The 23081-nt window shown below is 35.7% G+C and overlaps 1 protein-coding gene across 2 annotated transcripts in view; it reads left to right on the plus strand.

Annotated features, from left to right (window-relative positions):
• Window positions 1-22650, plus strand: part of TMEM161B (transmembrane protein 161B) — a 69745-nt gene extending 47095 nt beyond the window's left edge. The window contains exons 6-12 of one of the 2 annotated variants that reach the window (XM_059694143.1): window positions 10957-11108; window positions 11637-11697; window positions 12128-12268; window positions 14787-14900; window positions 19482-19656; window positions 21000-21096; window positions 22263-22650. In XM_059694143.1, the coding sequence (XP_059550126.1) occupies window positions 10957-11108; window positions 11637-11697; window positions 12128-12268; window positions 14787-14900; window positions 19482-19656; window positions 21000-21096; window positions 22263-22540 (1018 nt within the window). In that variant the 3' untranslated portion in view covers window positions 22541-22650. The remainder of the gene's footprint in view (window positions 1-10956; window positions 11109-11636; window positions 11698-12127; window positions 12269-14786; window positions 14901-19481; window positions 19657-20999; window positions 21097-22262) is intronic. The other variant, XM_059694144.1, reaches the window with a different exon arrangement.
• Window positions 22651-23081: the final 431 nt, after the last annotated feature.

Here is a 23081-nt window from a genome sequence, read left to right on the forward strand (position 1 = left end):
CCTGTTTTTTTATAGCTCTGGAGCTGAGAATGGATTTAAAATTTTAAAGGGTTGTTTTGAAAAATTTAAAACAGAAGACTATGCTACATACAGAGACTGTATGTGGCCCACAGAGCCTAAAATATTGACTATATGGTCCTTTACAGAAAAAGCTTTCTAACCCCTGTTCTAATGTCTAGGGATTCTTGGCTTTCCTTTCATATTTAAGCAGTTTAGAAACTCTGTGCAAATAGGGTTCGGTTAGCTTCACTGAAGAATGACTTGGTGATGCTGAAGCTAATGTTAGAGGAGAGTAATCTCCTGCCTGGAGTGTACAAGGCTGTGTGCATGTTTCAAAGGGGAATGTGCCTTTGAGTATGTTGACTTTTACTTAATTTTTCTGTTTTGAGTACAGTTGCCGCAATCTAAACTCTGCTGTACCTCGGATTCAGTTTCTTCAGGGGCTAATCTTAGACTTCTGCTAGAGCCAAGAGTGGAGTTTGTTGCCTGGCTGCACAGGAAAGTAATGGAAAGTTGGGAGTCCAATTTCTACTTATATAGACGTCAACTCCTACATGTGTTTTCATTTTGTACCCACACCGCTCAGTTTTGTAGAATCTTGTACCTCATAGATAACATTTTCAAAAGATTTAAACACAGTTAAGAATTGTATCCATAGTAAAAATTAATTTAGCTTTTTTGTCCTTGTGTACATTCCCATATTTTTGATATTTGAAGTTTGGTGTTTTATTCAGTTATATCAAAAACAAGTTATTGCTGAAAACTAGAAAGGCATCTTTAATTTTCAGAATAGCCCCCTGAGGTGGTGGATATATTAGTTGTATTTTACAAATGAAGAAACTGAAAACAAAGGAAGGTAAATTAACTTCACTCAGAGGATCACATAGTAAGAGTAGAACCGAGATTCAGCCAGGCAGTCTAGATCTAGAGAATGCTTTCTTTCTTTCTTTTAAATACACTTTTAGTATTGATTTCAGAGAGGAAGGGAGAGCGGAAATAGAAACATCAATGATGAGAGAGAATCATTGATCGGCTGTCTCCTGCACGCCCCACACTGGGGTCAACCAGTGTGGGATGTGCAACCCAGACATGTGCCCTGACCAGGAATCGAATTTGACCCAGTTAGTAGGCCTACACTCAACCACTTTGCCACGCCAGCTGGGCAAGGGGATGCTTTCTTTATAACTCTGTCACACTACAATATGATATACTTGGCAAGTAAATTATAGTAATAAGTGCTTTGAGTTTAGAAGAGGAAAACAATGGTCTGGGCTGGAGAGGTAAAGGTAAGCTTCATGATGGATGTAATTATAGAGCAAGCATGTCAAACTAAATATTTTTGCAGCCCAGCCAATACAACAGTAAGAAACATTTTAATGAAAATTTTGTAACAATTTTTACAATATCCTGTTATACATAATTATTAGTAACGAACTACAACATTCGCTAATGACTGAGTACTATAATCATGTTGCATTCATTTCCCTTATGTGCCTTACGTGCAGGCGCACCGTTTCCACTAATACTAGCAGCAAATATTTTAGCAGCCAATTGCCATGTCATTAGCCTTGGACTGACTTGTTTGGTATGTGCAACAGGAAATACTTTGCTTTCAGAGAACAAGAAAAATAGGTTTATTTGTGTTATGCCTATTAATTTGTGCAGTTATTCAGTGTCTGGTAAGTTAATATTCAAGAAAAAATATTAATTTTTATTAAAATGTTCTATTATTTTATGTTAATGATTACTCATTTATTTCAGCCCTTTGTATTCAGCATGTCTCTATTGAAATAAACCTATGTTTCTATGAAAATTGAAACCTTTTTTTTTTTTTTTTTGCGGCCCACATAAACTTAAACCTTGTTTATTTGGCGCGTGTTAGCTTTTGAGTTCGACATGTTTGATGTAGAGCTTCAGTCTTATTAGGTAGATAGAAAGGAAGAAGGTAATTCTGATGACAGGTTATGACCAAAGACTTATATAGCTATTACATTTAGGAGATGGTAAATACACCATTTGGGTTTAGGTGGAGGTTTGTGGACTAATGAATGAGAGCTTGAACATATGGGCATAGCCAAGTGATAGTATTAATAGAATATTGTATATGTATTTCACATTGTGGTTTATGGGAAGGTTCTGTTCTAACATGAGACTCAATAAGTTCTTGATTATAAGATTTACCCAATATTCAGTATGAATTGAGGATGCAGGGATTATAAGATTTTAGGTGTTTGTGGTGTAGGATTATATTAAAGTATTAATGACAGAAGGAAGATTATGCTTCAGGAATAAAGCTGCATCTGGTTTTGTAGATGTTCTTTTCTTTTAGTGTTGACATCATTCATTCATTTATGTTAACCCTCACCTGAGAATAGTTTTCCATTGATATTTAGAGAAAGTGGAAAGGAGGAAGGGAAGGGGGTGGAGAAGGAGAGAGAGAGAAAAGTTGGTTGCCTCCTGCATGCTCCCAGACCAGGGCCAGGTATGGAACCTGCAACCCAGGAATCGAACCTAAGAACCTTCGGTGTACAGGCTGATGCTCTAACTATGGCCAGGGCGGTGTTGACATATTTTGTAATTCATTTCTATGGTAACAAAGCTTGGTAGTGGGTGTAATCTTTGAGAAATTTCATTTTGGTTGTTTGATAGCAGTTTTGGCTAAAGAAGTTATTTTGCTGTTTAGTGTAACTAAATAAATGGGAAATTTTTCACTTATAGATTCCAGTATCCATTTTCAGTAATATAAAGCCGTTTTTTCCCAACCTGTACTTGGAGCTTTCAGGCATTGAGAAAGATCATAGCCAGATCTCAGAAGTGGTTCAGTTGTGGTTCTGGAGTTTTTATATTTTGTTTTTTAGTTTCTTTTTCCTTTGCCTCCCAGTTTGTAAGTTCTTCGTTGTAATGCCAAGAAACAGATGGATCTGTTGCGTTTGATTTTACTAGTAAAAGGAACCACCAGTTTTACTTCTTTTATTTTTAAGTTTTGAAGAAGAAATAAGTTGGGAACATGGGATTTAGAATATCCTAAAGGGAAAAGTTTGAGCATCTGTATTTTAGACTCTTATTATCACTCTTCTTTCCAGTGTTTATATTTCATAAATTCTATCTTGAATGTTGAAAGTTAGATGAAGTTTCTTTTAAGACTTGTAAAATTACTCTTAACTTGCTTTCTTAGAACACTTGGTGCTCAGAAATAGATTCTTTACATCATTATAGCAAAAGCCATTTGCAAGGGGAAAAGTTTCAGTAGTATTTTATTTAAAACTCACTTTTTTTTCTTTGTTATTTGCTTTCATATTTTTCACATTTAACCTGGCTTCAGCTTTCACAGAAATGATTAATATCACTTATTAATCATAAAATCAGATTATACTTTTAAAATTGCTTAATTTTTAAAATAATTGTGTGATAGACTCATGTTTCACCTATGAAGAGAAGTTAGAAAGTTTAAGCAGAGAAATCTTAACTTTGTAGTTTTTCTTTCTTACTAACTGCTAAAATATAAATTATAATGTAAATTTAAAATACAATGTGTTTATTACCTTGGTTAACCAGAAAACTATTCCAGAAGCTTAGATTATGCAAGATATTTTAGATTAATGCTTTGCAACCTTTTTGCTGCCTACACACACACACAGCTGGCTTCTGTCATTATAATCCATATATTTTCACTAGGTTAATGGGTTGAGTTTGCACCAATGGTGGAGCAGGTCCTGCTTTATCTCTCTTACCTGGAGACTGTTGAATACTGTCAGAGAGTCCTGTTTGGATAGTTAGTCTTCATAATTTTTTTTCCTTGCAAATGCTTTAATACTATAACCAACTATAGACTACCAGTGTTTGTCTTTGATGTGAGAGCAAAAATGCAGAAACTCTGAAATAAATTATATTCTCATAGAAAAAGAGAAAAAATAGTGGTAGTGTGAATGCAATGATTAAGTTGTGGAAGGTTTAAAAAATTCTCATTGTAGCTTAAAATGACATGGAAAGTAAATGTACTTTGTTAAACCCCCATTAATCGTTCTAATTGAAATTGATATTCTATTAATTTGACAATTCTACTTACGCTTCATATTACAGAATACTGCAGTGATGCAGTATACTTTTATTGCTTATAAATTATTTAGTAGCTTTTAGCCAAAATTGGAAGAAGACTCACAAATATGTTTAGGGAAAATGTATACTATGCGGATTAGCTTTTTAACTTCAGTAGAGTTTTACATTTCTGTATTGTTCTATATCCAGAGTACTGCAGAGTTAACACCTTTCATACCACTCAGGAGCTTTCTCGTGTTTCGCGCACCATCTGTTAAGGACCGCTCACGAGTTTTCTCGTTTTTCATGTGCCATCTGTTATGGACCTTAAATGTCAACACACTGTCTTGTCCACATCGAATGAAGCGATCTCATTGGTGGAAACCGTGCAGGTCAATCTACGAAAAACTATATAATTGCACGAACCCATAAAGCATTGCAGTTACATTGTATTTTGGTCATTCGAATAGTCTTCATCTTCAAGTTCCTGGCGCTTTTAGGAAATGTTTTACGCAGTGCCATATGGTAAAAAAGCACTAGGAACTTCAATTGTTAATTGTTTAATTGTTTTTGTAAATAAAAATGTTACAATTATTGAAAAACAACACCTAAAGTGCATTATGATCTGTAGTTATGATGATTTCAAAAATGTGCGGTCCCTGGCGTATGTCTTAGAGATTGCTATGCGGTACGAAAGGTGTTAAACTGAGCAAGATAACCTTGTGTTAAGCTGCTGAATATTTGGTGGCAGTAATAATTATAAATCAATGATATTTGTTTGTTTATTTTATTTCTTATACTAAAGAAGTAATTTATTCAAAATATTGGAAATATATATATTCATATTCATGCAATAGGCCTTTCTTCCGGCACCCAGGACCCAGGCCTTTGGTCCGGCCACAGTGGAGAAGCCAAGCCTTGAGGCTAGGCTTCTCCCACCTGGCTGCAGCGAGGCTTGGCTTCTCTCCTCCGTTCAGTCTTCAGTCTTCACTACGGCTGGAGCCTTTAGTCTTCGCTACACGCCTGCATATGCAAATTAACCGCCATCTTTGTTGGGTTAATTTGCATAGTTGCTCTGATTGGCTGGTGGGCATAGCAGAGTGACATCAATTTGCATGTTTCTCTTTTATTAATGTAGATATCCTGAGTTATGTTACATATATAAGAAAACATTTAGAATGAAAGTAACATATCTGGTAAATGTCTTCAGAAGATGAATGCTGATGCTCTAAAGTGTGTTTTTGGTTATATGTATCCCTAAAGCATTTTCATTCATTATAGCAAATATGAAAACACGCAGTGGTCTTTTTAATCAAAAAGTTTAGAGGATATATCTAGCTTTTCATTGTTTGTTTTTGTCTTGTCTTAGAGGCAAATGAGGTACTTTATAAAATGTAGCATTATAAGTAATATTATAATAGTCTTTAAAGCGATAGATTTAAAAGTTGAAACCACTTCCTAGTACAGCAGTTTTTAGATAGTACCTCCAACTTACATGTAGACTGTATAGTGGGGCCTTGACTTACGAGTTTAATTCATTCCATGACAGAGCTCGTAACTCAAATTACTCATGTCAAATCAGAAGTGAACGAGTGAGACACTTGATGCTGGGCTGATGTTGTGGTGTTCACTGTACGTTCGTTGCGCCAACTAGCGGTGCGGTATCTGAAGCTGGCTCATAACCTGAATTTTAGCTCGCAACTCAAAGCAAAGAATCAGCCAAGAGATGGCTCGTATCTCGAAAAACTCGTTAGTTGGGACACTCATAAGTCAAGGCCCCACTGTATTTCAAAATGCTTGAAATAAATAAAATCTTTTTCTTTTCTTTTTTTTTAAGTGAAATAATGCTGTAAATGATCCTGGGCAGGGGGCAGGGTGAGCAAGTTCATTTGGTCTATAATGTAGCATACAAGGCCATATTTTTTCTTCAGGGAGCATAATGTTACTACTAATAAGTAATTATGTATCAAATTTGAGAAAGTATTTATCTTAGATCATGGTATTTGAAAAAAGCAGAGAGATTCGTGTGATAGGAAGCTTAGCTAGAGTGGAATTAACTGAGGTGAGAACAGGGAAAGGCAGGTAAAGGGATGATATTCACTGAAAAATGAGGCACTTGACTAAAGGTTAATGAAGATACTTTCATCACATACTGATCTGAGTTGCCCCAGTAATAGGTGGGTAAAGATGAGCTATTCCTGTACTTTTTATTTTTTGTTGTTGACATTTTAAAAGGGGAACTATCCATCAAAGCCTTAGCCTTAATAAAACCCAGAAATCCTTTAAATGTAAAACCATGACTCGAAAATAATGTAAATTTTTGTTATTACCAATGATTAAATATAGATCTCAGACTAAAACTGTTTCTATATTGTTTTCTTCTTTGAGTGCATTATCCCAGGGAAACAGTGCTGTTTTTGATATTATTCTTCAAAAGATCTATTTGCCATTAAAGCATACAATTAGTAATATTTCAGCTTACCTAAACTGAACAGTGTAAAACATTATTTCTATGGCAAAATTTATTCACCAATTGGTTGAATATCTATTGTGTGCCAGGCAACTCTTCCTGGTGCTCTAAATGTAACAGTGAATAAGAGACAAGAATCCTTGATATTATAGAGTGTGCATTCTCATAGTGATTTATTTCTATTTTTAAGTTTGATGTGAAAGATGCCAGAAAGTCATCTACTTTAATACCTTCAAATCTTCTCATTTAGGGTAGGTGCTGTAGCTAGAAGCAGCCTTGACTCTAGATTTATATCCAGTATCCTAAGTAGTATCTAATAATAGAGAATGGGAATAACTATATCCACCATTTTATAAACAGGGCTGTTGTTAAGGGACAGCTCCCCCTTCGCCCCCCCCTTTTTTTTTAAGAATAGTGTATTGATTTTTAGAGAGAGAGGAAGGGAGAGAAGGGAAACATTGATGTGAGAGCGCAACAGCGTTCCCCTGCATCTGCACTGCTCTGACTGGGAATCGAACAGCAACCATTTGGTGCACAGGACAATTCCCCCACCAACTGAGCCATACCTGCCAGGGCAGGACAGCTTCCTTTTAAGGAGTAAGGACGAAAGTCCTTATCTTTGCCCAGCCATTCCTAAATAAGGATTCTTCAATCTGTTTGAGCTGTTTACTTCTGTCATGGCAGCTCTCTTTATAAAAGATTGCCTGTGACTGCTAAACTATCATATTACTTGCATGTTGCATACACTTTCGCAGAGGCAGTATAATAAACTAGAGGTCCAATGTACGAAATTGTGTACATAGGGTCCCTAGGCCTAGCCTGTGATCAGGGCCATCTACTGCCTACTCTCCAGTCCCTATTCCCGCACCGCTGTCGCTGTGGTTCAATTGTAGCATGGCTCCAGTTTCTCGGAGCCTGGGGGCCAGGGGGAGGGACCAAGAGGTCGGCAGTCCCACCCCACCCCACTGCCACTCACCTTGGTTCGCCCTTCACCATGCTGCGATGGGAGCCTTTTGTGGGGGGGCGGGGGCGAGTGGTGGTCAGTGCACCTCATGGCAACTGGTCGAGCGGTCGTTTCAGTCGTTATGCTTATGGTCACTGACCTTTTATTATATAGGATTGGTAAGTGAATAGACTGCATCCAGATGGCCTAGAAATCCCAACCACCTCTAAACTAGCTGTGTGTTCAAGGGCCAGTTATTTAATGTGTTGTGACAGGTTGTTGTTTTTTAAATCTTTATTGTTCAGATTATTACAGTTGTTCCTCTTCTTTCCCCCATAGCTCCCCTCCACCCGGTTCCAACTCCACCCCCTGCCCTTACCCCCCACACACACTGTCCTCATATATAGTTGTACGATTTTTGTCCAGTCTCTTCCCGCACCCCCACACCCCTTACCCCCCCCCCCAAGAATTGTCAGTCCACTCCCTTTCTATGCTCCTGATTCTATTCTATTCACCAGTTTATTCAGTTCATCAGTTTTTTTATTCACTTGATTTTTAGATTCACTTGTTGATAGATATGTATTTGTTGTCACTTTGTTGTTCATAATTTTTATCTTTACCTTTTTCTTCTTCCTCCTCTTCTTAAAGAATACCCTTCAGCATTTCATATAATACTGTTTTGGCAGTGATGAACTCCTTTAGTTTTTTCTTATCTGTGAACCTCTTTATCTGACCTTCAATTCTAAATGATAGCTTTGCTGGGTAGAGTAATCTTGATTGTAGGTTCTTGCTATTCATCACTTTGAATATTTCTTGCCACTCCCTTCTGGACTGCATAGTTTCTGTTGAGAAATCTGCTGACAGTCGTATGGGTACTCCCTTGTAGGTAACTAACTGTTTTTCTCTTGCTGCTTTTAATATTCTCTCTTTGTTTTTTGCCCTTGGCATTTTAATTATGATGTGTCTTCGTGTGGTCCTCTTTGGATTCCTCTAGTCTGGGGTTCTCTGAGCTTCCTGGACTTGTAAGTCTATTTCTTTCACCAGGTAGGGGAAGTTTTCTATCATTATTTCTTCAAATAAGTTTTCAGTATCTTGCCCTCTCTCATCTTATGGCACCCCTATAATTCGGATGTTGGTATGCTTTAAGTTGTCCTAGAGGCTCCTTACACTATCTTCATATTTTCATATTCTTTTTTCATTTTGCTTTTCCGGTTGGGTGTTTTTGTTTCTTTGTATTTCAAATCTTTAACTTGATTCTTGGGATCCTCTAGTCTGCTGTTGGAGCTCTGTATATTATTCTTTATTTCAGTCAGTGTATGCTTAATTCTAATTGGTCCTTTTTCATATCCTTGAGGGTCTCACTATATTTCTCGGAGGTTTCTAGAAGATTCTTGAGTAACCTTATAACTGTGGTTTTGAACTCTATCCAGTAGTTTGCTTTCCTCCATTTCTTTCATTTGTGACCTTTTTCTTTGTCTCTGCATTTTGACTGCTTCCCTGTGTTGATAGAGTGGCTTTGTCTGCTAGGTGTCCTATAGGGCCTAGTGGCTCAGCCTCCCTAATTATCTGAGGTGGACACTCTTGGTGCACCCTTTTGTGGGCTGTGTGCACAGTCTTGTTGTAGTTAAGCCTTGATTGCTGTTGGTATCACTGGGAGGAATTGACCTCCAGGCCAATTGGCTGTGAGGACCAGTTGTTCTACAATGGGAGAACTTCTGTGCTGGAGACACCCTTATGGGGCAGGGCTTGCTTCAATGGGGCTTTGGCACTCACTGAATCTGATCAGGTTTTTAGGCAGAGAAAGGCCAGGCCATTCATATGCAAAAGCCTCTGCACACAGCTTGGGTGGGGTTGTAAATTGGGTGGGGCAGGGTCTCAGGGAATCACCGGTGTGGAGCAAACCACAATGGCTGCCAGTCTGCTCTGCCTTGGATAGGTCCCGGGGGTCTGTGTCCCACGGCCCCGTGCAGGAACAATGACTGCTGCAAGCAACTCTGCGAGAAAGCCGTCCTCACGTTCCTGCCCGATGCCAGACAGTCCAGTTTCTCTCAGTATGAGTCTGGGTCCCCAAATTCTCGCCCGGTACTGGAGTTCAGAGCAGTCGGGAGCTTGTTTCTCCCTCCGGATTGAAAAAGGCAACAGCATACCCAGCTGCCATCCTCTTTTGCGCACTTCTGTACCTCCACACTTCCACCCCTCTGCAGCTCCTACTGGACTCAGTGCGCTTTTCTCTTTCCTTGTAGTTGTAGAATTTCCACTCAGCCAGCCTTTCTGTGGTTCTGAATGATACTCGTTTTGTCTTTTAGTTGTAGTTTAATGTGGTTGTGCATGGCAGCAAGTTCAGGTGTTTACCTATGCTGCCATCTTGGTGGTCTCGACAGATTTTTTATTTTAATCTATAAAAGTAGTAATAGCTGGCTAATGTGGGGATGAAATGAGTTAATTGGTATTGCCTAGCAGTTAGCAAGTACTACATGACTGTTGTCATTATTTTCCATGCTCGACATACAGTGGTATCTAAAAAATGCTTTCTATACAGTGGGGCCTTGACTTACGAGTGTCCCGACTAACGAGTTTTTTGAGATGCCAGCTGTCTCGGTAGATTTTTTGCATTGAGTTGATAGAGTAATTTGAGTTAACGAGCTCCTTAACGAGCTCAGTCTCAGAATGAATTAAATTCGTAAGTCAAGGCCCCACTGTATTTTTTTTGCCAAGCATCTTACTTGGTTTGGTGGGTTTATGCCTTCAAGGAGAACAATTTGTTATAGTAGAAATCTGGGTTCTAGTTTGAATCACCCATTAATCTGATCTTGACCAGTTAGTGAGAGGGAGTTCAGATAAAATGATAATTAACATTTTCATATAAAATGAAAATGCTTTAATATTTTTAATTGAACCTTTAGCTGTTTTTGAGTATTCAACTGGAATTTGTTTTGTTTTTTAATGATACTGTGAAATGGTGAACCAGATACTTAGTTTTTGTATCACAGCTTACCAACAGGTATTAGAAATTCTTAGATTTTGAGTTATTGTATGATTTACAGTTGATTCCTATGACTTGTGTTTGTGTGTTCAATCTAAATCTAAACTGTTTAATGAACGTGCCCAATTAAAGATAGTTCCCTAGTATAACATCTACCTTGGCTTTTCATGTCACTGAGAACCTATGTCATAAAATTACTATACTAATCTCCTAGTAAAATTTGAATCAGACAAACTAGAAAGACATTCTCTTCTTAATTGCAACTTATTCTGTGTATGTGCACTTAAATGTTATGGATTTCACTTAGATTTGCTTCATTTCTTTATGTCCTATATCTTAGAAGACTGTTCAGATTTTCATTGTTTTGTGTGTTTTTTTCATTCCAAAGAGCACCTCGTATATAAGCATGTTGTAGAATCAAAATAAATGTAGTCAAATTTTATTGGAATTCAAGTTCTGTAAAGATGGTTGTGTCTGACTCCCACAAAGTTATTTGTGGTTTTTCCTGAACTTTTCCTTCTGCAGCAAAGTTCTATTTTCATTAACTACACACTATTTTAAAGTAAAAGATGGTGGTGAAAGATCAGTCTGTGTTACCTTTGGATTTTTTTTCTTCGTGAAAGCAATGGCAGTCTTGATTGTAACAGAAAATTATCTGGAATTTGGACTTGAAACAGGTAATTCATACAACTTTAAAAATCAGTTTTGCTTTATCTAGTGTTACTGTTTTTTACTTCAATATTCAAGTAAGTTTTACATCAGATAAGTTTTTAAAATTAGGTTAGAGATGCATATTTTGCAATGTTCTAAATAACTAACCTTTATTGTTATTAAGTAATATCTTCCTTCCTCTTTTGTTTTAGCTAAGTTTTTGTTACCTTTCTTCAGACATGCACTCTTTCCCCACTTTTTCCTTATAATTAAATGAGTTTCTGTAATGCTAAAGTTTACTCACATAAACACAGATGCAAATCTTAATGCAAATTTTATGCACACTCATGGAATGTACAAATATCAAAAGGATGTTTTCAAAGACTGTTCCTGCTAGTAACCAAATTTTATTGCATTATGGCATGATAATTAGCACATGAAAGAGCTAAACTAGTCACTTCAAAGTATAAGATGCTCTGTTTTCTAGCATTTTATTTCCAAAGAAAGATTCTGTATTTTACTTCAGTGGTAAGAATAATATTTTTCCCCTACAGGATTTACAAATTTTTCAGACAGTGCGATGCAGTTTCTTGAAAAGCAAGGTTTAGAATCTCAGTAAGTTCTTTTTTTTTTTTTAATTAAGCATCACTTAAATTTTTACATTTTTAGTAGAATAGATTTATTATGAATGGTTCTTTGTAACCAGTGAAAGAGTTTTAAGTAGGACTGTCACTTTTAAAAATATTCTTTTAATTTTACATTTGTATAAAATTAGTATCTTTCACAGAATTTTTACATGTCACGTATCAAATTCTATGTTGAATATGTAGGTTGGATTGTTCAAATGTAGCTAAAGAGATGCCTGATTTCGTTTATAGTTCACTAAAATTTACTGTGGATATTTGGATAAGTGCAGTCCTTTTGTAAAAGTCACTCTTTGTGTATTACTATTATTGTGTTTTTTAAATGATTGATTAGAAGAAAGAAAAATTCCTAGAAAGGTAACTGTAAAAATTTATCAGATTTTTTAAAATTTTATTTTTAGGGGTCCTGTTTCAAAACTTACATTCAAATTTTTCCTGGCTATTTTCTGTTCACTCATTGGGGCTTTTTTGACATTTCCTGGATTACGGCTGGCTCAAATGCATCTGGATGCCCTGAATTTGGCAACAGAAAAAATTACACAGTAAGCGGAAAATGTACATAAGCACATGCAGATAAATATATGTTTTCCATCTTATTGAAGGTATATTATTGTAATGAAATCATACATTTTTATATTGAAAATTAATTTGATATCACAATACTTCCTCTCTCTACTTTAAGCAAGTTTATTTTATTCACTTCCAAATTTTAAGTCCTGGGTTTAAAAAATATAACATCAATTGCTAAATTGTTTTACCTGTTAGAATGGAAATGTCATTATTTATGTTAACTTTTTATCACAGGACAATTTTTGATATTGTAAGTTCTACAACTGAACTGAGGATGTATGGAATATTTTCTTTAAATTGTATGTAAACAGTGTTATTTAATTTTCTTAAAAAACATTTACATTTTTTCAAATAAAATATGCATACATAAGAGGTGTTTGTACAACTCTTGTTAGAAGGATGCATTGTTTTATTTTTGGGATTGTTAGTACTGTACACTGTTAAATATCATAGACTACTTTTATCTATCAAATTTTATTTTAGTTCTCAAAATGGAGAAATCATATTTGAAAACCTATATATAGTTCAAAGCCCATTTACTATATTCTTTGTGGTTATCATATATTTTTTGTTGTTGATGCCGATACCTTAGCTGACAGGTTTATAGATCCAGATCATATCCATATCCAAATTCCCTCCTCATCTTTTTGTTTTGCAATAGAAGCCTGAGTTGAGAATAGTCTTTTTTGATATATGTATTTATAGTCGTTAAGTTTCTGAATGATCACTTCTTAACATTTCTGCTCTTTAAAAACACGTACTTTAATGATGCTGATTCTGTAGTGTTTTTATATCAATATCTCTTACCTATGTCATTTCCTTCATTTTAATTTTGACAGTCTTTTTTTTTTTTCTTACCTCCATTTTTTTAGATATGTGTGTGTGTTCGCTTACTCTCAGCTACCAATGCACACTGTTTCATCCCACTTTTTCCTCCTCTTTTTTACTCAGTATGTTCTTGGCTATATCCTGCCTTTCTCTCACCATTCCATCTATCTAATGGCTTCTTTTAAAACAAAACCTGGTTCTCCTCCCTTCTCTACACACACACACTTTAGGCCACTAACCCCAGTGTTATGATTTAAATAAGCTGAAAGGGTGGGTGGAGGGGAGACCTTCACCAGCTACTGAAACCGCTGTGGGCTGTTCCTTAATACTAGAGTGTTCCCTAGCAACACTGCATGCCTAATACTGCTGCCTTCTTTCCCACACCCGAAGGTTTACCCAGCCTGTGAGATGAGAGAATCACTTTATTTAAAACATTAAAAACATTTAGTGGTGTTTTGGGGTGGGGGTGGAGGCACATTTTAGTTTCCTTTTAAAACGTGGCTTCTTTTTAAGATTTTTCACTTTAGTGATTTGGAGTCTTATTTTGAGTTTATTTTAGCCCCACATTGTGTTGTAGCACTCTGCCTGATACATGGGTGTGGGCAAGCCCATTTTGTTGAGAGAGTAGCATGACTGGCACAAAGAGCAACGTCCTCTTCACCCCGATGGCCAGGCACTAGTACTCGTTTTAATGCCAGAGCTTAGAACCAGAGTTCCACCTTTCCCTGTCAGGTGGTGTGTGTGTGTGTGTGTGTGTGTGTGTGTGTGTGTGTGTGTGTTAAACCTTCCAGTGTAGCCCTTCACTCTAGTACATGGCAATAAAATAATCTGAAGGATTTCTCTTTTTTTCTAAAATAAGAAAAATCCTTACTAGTCGTCTATCTCTGTGGGGTACACGTTTGGGACAACACTTAATGAATGTTTAGCTCATACCTGAAACCTTTTGCTGTATTAAAGTATATTGTCTTGTTAGGAGTAATATAAATTTCTTTGATTAGTAAAGGATAGGGAAATTTTTTTCATGTATTTTAATAATATCCAAGAAGAAAACTTATAAATTATTTATGATTTTAACAACATAATTAGAACAATATACATGATCATTATATATTGAAAGCGTCCTAAGTTGTTGCAGTAGGTTCCATCTACTGTATGCCTTCTAGTATTATGGATCTTGCTAGTCCCTATATCTTACTTGTAAATAATGAGGCATGTTGTTTTAGCTACACTGAAAAGTATCAAAAGATGACTGCATACTGAAAAATCTTTGAATTCATTGATTATGTAAAGTTAGAGAATCATTTAAGTACCCGTGTATTAAATCAGGGAGATAGGAGGGGTTTTTAATGCTACAATAGAAGTGAACAGATTTAGATTTTAATGCTAGATCTGCCCTTGACATAATAATTGCTATGAGCAAGTCCTTTAACTTTCTTGGATCTAAGTGTTCTTATCTGAAAAATTAAGACAATGAAATAGTTTTGCAAGGGTTCAAATCAGTGTTAAATGATAATGATAAATATTAAATAATGGTGATAGCACCTTAAATATATAGAATACTGTAAATAAGTTTTTGCCTTCGTTACGTAAGTCCCAAGTTTCTGTAGTTTATTAGTATATTTTGTTTCTGGATTTTTATGTTTATTTCTTGCATACTTTCAGAACATTGCTTCATATCAACTTCTTGGCACCTTTACTTATGGTTCTGCTCTGGGTAAAACCAATCACCAAAGACTACATTATGAACCCACCATTGGGTAAAGAAAGTGTCCCTTTGTAAGTATGGGTGTTTGAGGCCTCATTTTTGTTTCATTATATAATAAAAAATGTATACTGTATTAAAAATTTTAAGTAGAATATTAGGACACTTTTTAAAACAATAGAAATGCTAAAAGTGTGTTGTAAAAGTGAAGCTTCAAGTCCTCATTTTACTTTTTGTGATCTTTATTAATGAATGTGGATGATTATTACCCTGCATTAACATTATTTTGAATACTTACAAGTTTTTCTGCTTTTTCAGTTATTGTCCAGTTGTTTTCTGATATTTTTCTATTGTCATTGTGCCTGTTTTAAAGATACTTTGTGCTATTATTTTATTGTTTTGATTGTGAAAATTATGGAGGAAAAAATAAGTATAAATGGAAATTCATATATAAAGCCCCCATAGTAGTTATAACATTTTCCATATTTGCTTCACCCTTTTTTGTTTTGTTTTATGTAGTTTTTCAAGTATATTAGAGGCATAACATTTTTACTCCGACATACTTTAGTGTGTACCTCTAAAAAATAAGGACATTTTCCTGCATATCAGTATCGTCATCACACTGATCAAAATTTTAAATAATGCCTTGACATTATTATCTAATATTATCTCTCCACTTAGACAGCCATATTTTAACAGAAGATGGTAAGGAAACATAGAAATAATTTACTAAAGGGCATTAATAAATGTACTTGATATGTTAACTCATTAGCCTTGTGAAATGATGTTAGAATAATAGAAAGGTTCATACAGAGCTGGTTTAAACCCCAGTTCTGATCTTCACTAAAACTGTCACTTGAGGGAGATTATTTAACTTCACTGAGCCTCTGTTTCCCCATCTGGAAAATGAAGATAATAGTATCCACCTCACAAAGTTATCTTTGGAATTAAATGAAAGAACACATGTAATGCAACCGGCTGGAAATAAGTGCTTAATAAATATTCCCTTCAGTGCTTTACCTCATCAAAATTAAAATAGAAAATTTTGACTAGTCATTGACTCCACAGTGTGCATTTTATGTTATGTATACTTTTAGATCCCGGTACAGATTTGTCTTAGATTATATAATCAGTGATGACCATAACTTTTTATTTATTTTTTTTATTTTGAGAGAGAGAGAGAGAAATGTTGATGTGAGAGAGAAACATTGATCAGTTGCCTCCTAGCTGCACCCCGACCTGGGATTGAATCCTCAAACTAGGTTTGTGCCCTGACCAGGAATCGAACCTGAAACCTTTTGTTATATGGGACAATATTCCAATCAACAGAGCCTCCCAGCCAGGGCCATAACATTTATTTAAAGTTAATCTGATTGAATTAGGGAAGTACCAATAAAAGAATTTAAGCCTTAATGGTAAATTTAACTTCACAGATTCACTAAGTATTTAAAAGTGGGTCTCTCTCTCCTCTCCTCTTTTTCTCTCCTCTAGCATGCCCGAAACTTTCCCCTTCGAGTTGCTTATGTCTTTCTTTCTCTTAAACTCAAGGGCCCTTCTTTTGTCTCTGAACTTGTTTCCTAGGCCCATGTAGTCCAGCTGGCTCACTTCTTCCACACTTTACTTCTACTTTTGTGACTTTCTAAATAATCTTTTGTTTGTATTTGGGGGGTGGTAAAGTGTATATCCTGCGAATCCTAGGGCTCTAGACAAAATCTCAGAAAAACTTCTAACTAATGTCTTTGATGTTGAAAGCATTCCCAGTCTTTCTTTGAAGTTTGGTCATAGGCGTTGGATTTTATACTCCTACTAGTGACTCGGTGCACGGATTCATGCACACTGAAAGGAAATTAACTAGAAGAAATATTTTAATATTGCTATTCATCCTTTCTTTATAATAGAAGTGTCAACCAAATTCACAATTGACAATGACAGATTGAAACACACAAGTGCGATTGGCACCAGCGAGAGTTTTATACATATGGCGCATGCGCGAGTCAAATTAGCCTTTTATATATAAAGAATAAACTTGCTTAATTAGACCTGCTTTCTGATTTAGCTAAACTTTTTCCAGCCCAGTGAAGCACCCCAACTTCTCTTTCAGATAATTGTTAGCAACACAGCAGTAAATATCAACACAAAGCACATTATTATTGTAGATCACGCAGGGAGAACAAAGGTAAAATATTTAACTGAAGCAGTGTTTGACTATATTCTGTGCAGTGAGAAAACCTGAAGTCATTTTCAAGGTCCATCATTTCTTACTTTTCAATCAGTCAACTTTCTAAACTTTCTATATCTCCGTTTTCTGGCTAATGAAAAGAAAATAGGATTCTATTGAGCCTCCTATCTACCTACTCCAGGACTTCTGGGAGAATCAAATGAGATGAGGCACGTGAAAACACTTCACAAACATTTGGTTAAAGTGTAAAATGTTTGCACCTGGCTATAAAACAAGTTGTGTTCCCGGGCTGAAGAAACTCCAAGGAGGCTATTTGCTAGGAAGAGGAAGCTGGGCGTTGCTACGTGACATCATTACCCAGCGCCTGCAGCCACCCTTTCTGGGCTGGGCTGGGCTGTGGGCTGCGTTTTGCGCCATGGGGTCTTGGCAGCTTGGGCTGCAATTTGGTGGGCTGTCACTCCAGGGTGGTGGCAGGGCCTGTGTTCCACTTGGGGGAAGCCGAATACTGCTTTGTTGGTGCCAGGTTCCCGGTGCCGTTTCTTTGTAAATGGCCAGTGCGCCTCATGGCAGCTCCTGTGCTCCTGCGTTGAGTGTCTGCCCCCTGATGGTCAGTTCATGTCATAGTGACTGGTTGGATGGTCGGAGGGACACTTAGCATATTAACCTTTTATATATATAGATTATTATATTCTCTGATTTTATATTTGCCTTAGTTTAATTAGGAAAATAGGAAACCAGCATTCATGATATAGCCGTCATACACCAGTTATGCTAGGTGTTGATAATTTACATATTTTATGTCATTCTTACAGTAATTCTGTGTGTGATTGCTATTCTCATCTCATTTTATAGATAAAGTAATGGACTCAGAAATTAAATAATTTGGCTAAGGTTACTCAGTCACATTTGGTATATATAAAGCACTTAGCACTTACCAACATTCATTTCCCACTTTCACCCTAACTAAATTTTGTGCATGTTAGTAGCAAATACTATGCTTAAAGGAAATGGAGATAAATTATTTTGCCTTGTTTGTATATTAAATTATAGAAAAATTTTGTTTTATATGAAGACCTAGTATTGCCTTCTTATATCTTTGTTTCCTTTGTTCCATCCCCATTTCTGATCCAGTTCATAAGTAATTCAAACAAAATTATAGCCTTGTCTCTGGTCCATTCTAGTCTCTATTTTTCAGACCATTATATTAAATGATTAGACAGAGGTGAGTTTTAATTTTTGCTTAAAATTCAAAGTCCATGTGGTAGACTGAGAAAGAATGGCTGCCCATCAATCAAAGAAAATGAGATGAAGAAGAAAGCAAGTGACAGGTTTTTTCGCCTGTTACATGGACTAAATGGTTTATGGAAAGGTCTTTATTTGTAGTCAGAAGCAAAAATGGTTATAATGCAGTTTCAACCCAGAAATGTATTTAAATCCATCCATGTGTTCTGATTTAGCATCAAAAAAATAAAACGTGGCCATTTGTGTGTGCTCGTGACCTCATAAGAAGAAAACCAAAGTGAACATAGAACATATACAGTGAAACCTAGAATGACTTCAGGAATTTGGAGAAATGTCTTCTGCCTGTTCTTTACTTATGTATTTTATCCCAGCTCAAACTTCTTCTTGAGATACCCCATTAGATCAACTTACCAAATCTTTATGATGTTAGTTAAATAATCTGAGTTAGAAGTACTATTTAATGACTGTTATTATAAATCCTGAAGTCATAAACTGAGCAGATATTTTTTTGATTAACTGCTTTATTCTATTCCCTTCATTTCCGTTACCTGTCACCCTCAAAGTCTGTGTAATAGCTGTCTTCAGGATGCTATCAGTCAAGCCCCCTTGTTGTGCAGCTCCCGAGAGCACAGTGTTGTCTATAGGCCCCTTGGAAAGGTGCAGGGCTGTGGATGGCCTTGCATCTTCTAGCCACAATACAGGACGGAGAAAAGTAGGTTTACAATTGTGAGTACACAAAACAGTCTATTCTTGTTCTGTTTATTAAATACTGTATTGTTTTCCACATGAACAACTGTAGACCTACTTTTTCCCCATGCCGTAGATAGGTCATTGACTTAATAATTCCACAGTCTCCAGTGCTTTCCTGCTTTCTTTTCCCTGGTCTCCAGTTGAAGAGCACCCAACTCCTTTCATTTCACAGTCAATTTTTTTTTCCGTGGAGAAGGATCAATAGAAAAAAGGATCCCAAGTACTACTGTACTTTCTTTTTTTCTTTTAGATATCTTTCCTATTTTACTTTCATGAACCATTCATCTATCTGGTTCTGTTATACCAGTGAAAGTACTGTATTATATAGGCAAGTCTGTGGCAGAGTGGGATACTTTTGCTTTATATCTTCAACTGTAGCTAAGTGTAGGTTTCTGACTATAGGCTATGGTGAACATTAGCACATAACTAACGTGCCAGCATAATAAGATCTTTGAGAGCACCATTTCAACTTTTTGATCTGTAGAATGACAGAAGCTACATTCGATACTCTGCGACTCTGGGTAATAATCCTGCTGTGTGCTTTACGGCTGGCCATGATGCGTAGTCACCTGCAAGCTTACTTAAACTTAGCCCAGAAGTGTGTGGATCAGATGAAGAAAGAAGCAGGCCGAATAAGTACAGTGGAGCTACAGAAAATGGTAAGTTTTATACTGTAGTTAAAATGAAAAATAACAAATACTGTGTTGTAAGAAAAAAATAATTTGGTTTCTTTAAATAGATTATAATTTTATTTTATAATATTTTTATTGTAAATAAATGGGATGATTTTATACAGACATCAAGAGACTTTGATCTGATTTTGGTGTTAGAAGAAAGGGTCTTTTTAAAAATATATTGTTATTGTTGAGAATACTACAAATGTCCCTCCTTTTTTTTCTCCCCCTTGCTCTTCACCACCCAGTTCCCGCCTTGCCCCAGGCCTTTACCATCCTATTGTCTGTGTTCATGGGCAATACATATATGCATATAAGTTCTTTGGTTAATCTTTCTAGTCCCACTGCCAACCCCACTTCCCTCTGTGCTTCGTCAGTCTGTTCCCATGTAAAAAAGGGTCTTAATTCCTCTTTCTGCCTTAAGTGCTTTAAGCACCTTACAGTAGTGTGGTGTAAAGCTGTGGTATGTCTACTATTGCTAAGTTGAGATTCTCTAATTGATTTGAAAGACATTACAATATATTGTCAAGCCTTTATGAATTAATGGGTAGGAAATATTAATTTTAATGACTACATATATTTTGTTTTAACATTATTCCAAAAATTGACCATGAAACGTAAATATTTAACTTAATGGGGATTCCAGAGGAGGAAAGTGCTAGGAATCCCTCAAGCATTGTAGCGGACTGGACATCTAGCCTGGTCATGTCTTTTTTTTTTTTTTTTTTTTTTTAGATTTGGTGTTAGAGCCCTTTTTTTTTTTTTTTTTTTTTTTTTTTTTACTTCATTTATAAGTCAGGAGTGTTTATCAACATTCAGCATTTCTCTGTTTGTCCTTTATATCTTTTCATACTCTATAATTATTTGACCTTAAACAAATATATTCATATAGGATGGGGATTTGATGCTTTTATTTATGAGGGGGTTTTGTTCATGGATGACTCTGCCTATTACTATTACTTAGTTTGATATTTGTTTAGGTGTCTGTCTTTAGAGATTGCTTATTTTGTTTTATATTTGAAGTGTAAGTGAAATATACTATTTGAATTTTTGTGGTTATTTTCTTCAATTTATATTAATCACTTAATAACTTTTTAAAGGAAACTATTTTAATATTTTCACACTTGAAGAAAGTTATTTTCAAACTGAGTCTTTCTGAAGTCAGTTTGGGGACATTTATAATGAGGTACAAAACTTATTACCATTTAGTTTCATTTCCATGAAAAGATTTCTTATCTCAAACAGTTCAGTTTGACAGTTATTTGAAAGTTTAAATCACTCATAACATGTCAGCCATATTAGACACTGAAGAATGTTGTTGGTTGTAGGTGGCTCGGGTCTTTTATTACCTCTGTGTCATTGCACTGCAGTACGTGGCGCCTCTGGTGATGCTGCTTCACACAACTCTGCTTTTAAAAACACTCGGTAGGTGTGCCCTGGCAACTGGGAACATGTTGTACTTTCCACCTGTGGTTAATAATGCTTCTTGTTACCTACGAGGAAATATGCATCTTAAAATCGTTCCTCTCTTGAAAAGTTTGAATAGGAAACATGGAAAACTTTTAGAAGTTGATTTCTCATATTGAAAACTCAAGCCCATATGGTTTTATGTTGTGCTTTACTTATAAAAATTGATTACCAAAGGTTAGTTCCCAGATTTATTGAATAACTTGAGTGAGCACTGTTGATCTTATTTTATGTTATAAAAGAACTTTTTAAGGTTTTGTTAGTGCCTAATATTTAAATTATTCCAAGGTACTTATAAACTTATATGAATTAGGGAATCCTTTTGTGAGTTCTACTTTATATATAGCTTAAGTTGAAGAGTAGAGATTTCTCCATGGAAGAACAGTTATCCTATAAGTCTGTTAACTAAGGTATCACGTCCCTGTGTGTTGTTATTCAGGAAGTATCTATTACTGTATTGATCATTTTCCTTGGTGCCAGTGGGGGAGGGGGGGGTTAAGAAGCTAAAGGAACTAAAAGTATTATTTGAGTGGGCTTAGTAGGTTCTGTAGAGCTGATGATAGTTGGAAATGTCCTTTAGGAATCTATGGAACATAAAGGAGTAGCTCAATTGTAAATGATGTGATTCATATCCTATCCAACATTGGAAAGTATATGATGAAAAAATTTCTGGAAGCTATTAATAGTCTTTCACACTAAAATCACAGATAGTTTCTGAGAAAGAAATTTATTCTGATATTCTAGAGGAAGAAAAGATTTCTAAGAAGTTATTGAGTCTGTCTCTGTCACTTCAGTAGAGATAGTTGATTCAGATATTACATAAGGAAATTTTTTTTTATTATTTTAGAAGATTTTAGTGTAGCTATCAAAAGTAAATTATACTTGTAGCTTTTATATATACTTTTACTGATGAGGCCAGATTACAGTCTGATCAAGTTGAATGAATATTTTACTAGGTATGTTGAAAGATTATTATTTTACTTTATATTTAACATAAAATAATTTATTTTGCCACAAAATTCTTGTTTTTAATTTCAAATATAAATTAAACAGTTTATTATTTTTAATAAGAAGCTTTGGAATTAGTTATTCTTCAAGTTATATTTGTGTCTTGAATTTTCTAGGTCATCATTCCTGGGGCATTTATCCAGAATCCTTCTCTACCTTGCCAGTGGATAATAGTCTACCATCCAATTCTGTTTACTCTGAATTACCATCTGCTGATGGGAAGGTGAAGGTAACTGTTACACAGATAACAGTGGCACTGAGCAGCTTAAAAAACATTTTCACTCCTCTGCTCTTTCGAGGACTTCTGTCTTTTCTAACCTGGTGGATTGCTGCGTGTCTCTTTTCTACAAGCCTTTTTGGGCTTTTCTATCACCAGTATCTCACTGTGGCATGAATCTCAGTTAACAAAAAAGGATATCCAAGTCACACTTGGGATTCAAATATTTGTGCCCTTGAAGGGCTGACAAAAAAACAGAAGAAAGCAAATACAAAGGAAAAAAGAAACATATCAGAGTATCTTGTTTGAAATGCTTCCTCTGTATTCTCAGGGTGAATTAATGATGTTATATGTAAAATTACTGAATAGATTAAGTGCTATACTGGGGCATTGGAAATTTTAACTCCTTGTATTAACTGATGTGAGAGAGGGCTATCCGCAAGGGTAATACTTCTGATTGCCTTGGTTTACAGAAACCTCTGAAACTGTCTTTGAAACTTTTCTTATGACTCCAGTTATCGGTTGCTCTCAGTGGTATTAAGGTACTGTTAATATTCATGTGGCTGCCTGCAGAACACTCTTCAAACTGAGCCATGTTTTAGAGGAGGTTAAGGAGCTAAAGTTGTTTCTGTTGGTAATATCTTGGTCACTCTTCAAAGGACAATAACAAAAAAATCCAACAGAAAGGAAGAAATAGCTACTGTATATTACAGTAAAG

This window comes from Myotis daubentonii, chromosome 4 (genome assembly GCF_963259705.1).
Source record: "Myotis daubentonii chromosome 4, mMyoDau2.1, whole genome shotgun sequence".
Classification (NCBI taxonomy): Eukaryota; Metazoa; Chordata; class Mammalia; order Chiroptera; family Vespertilionidae; genus Myotis; species Myotis daubentonii.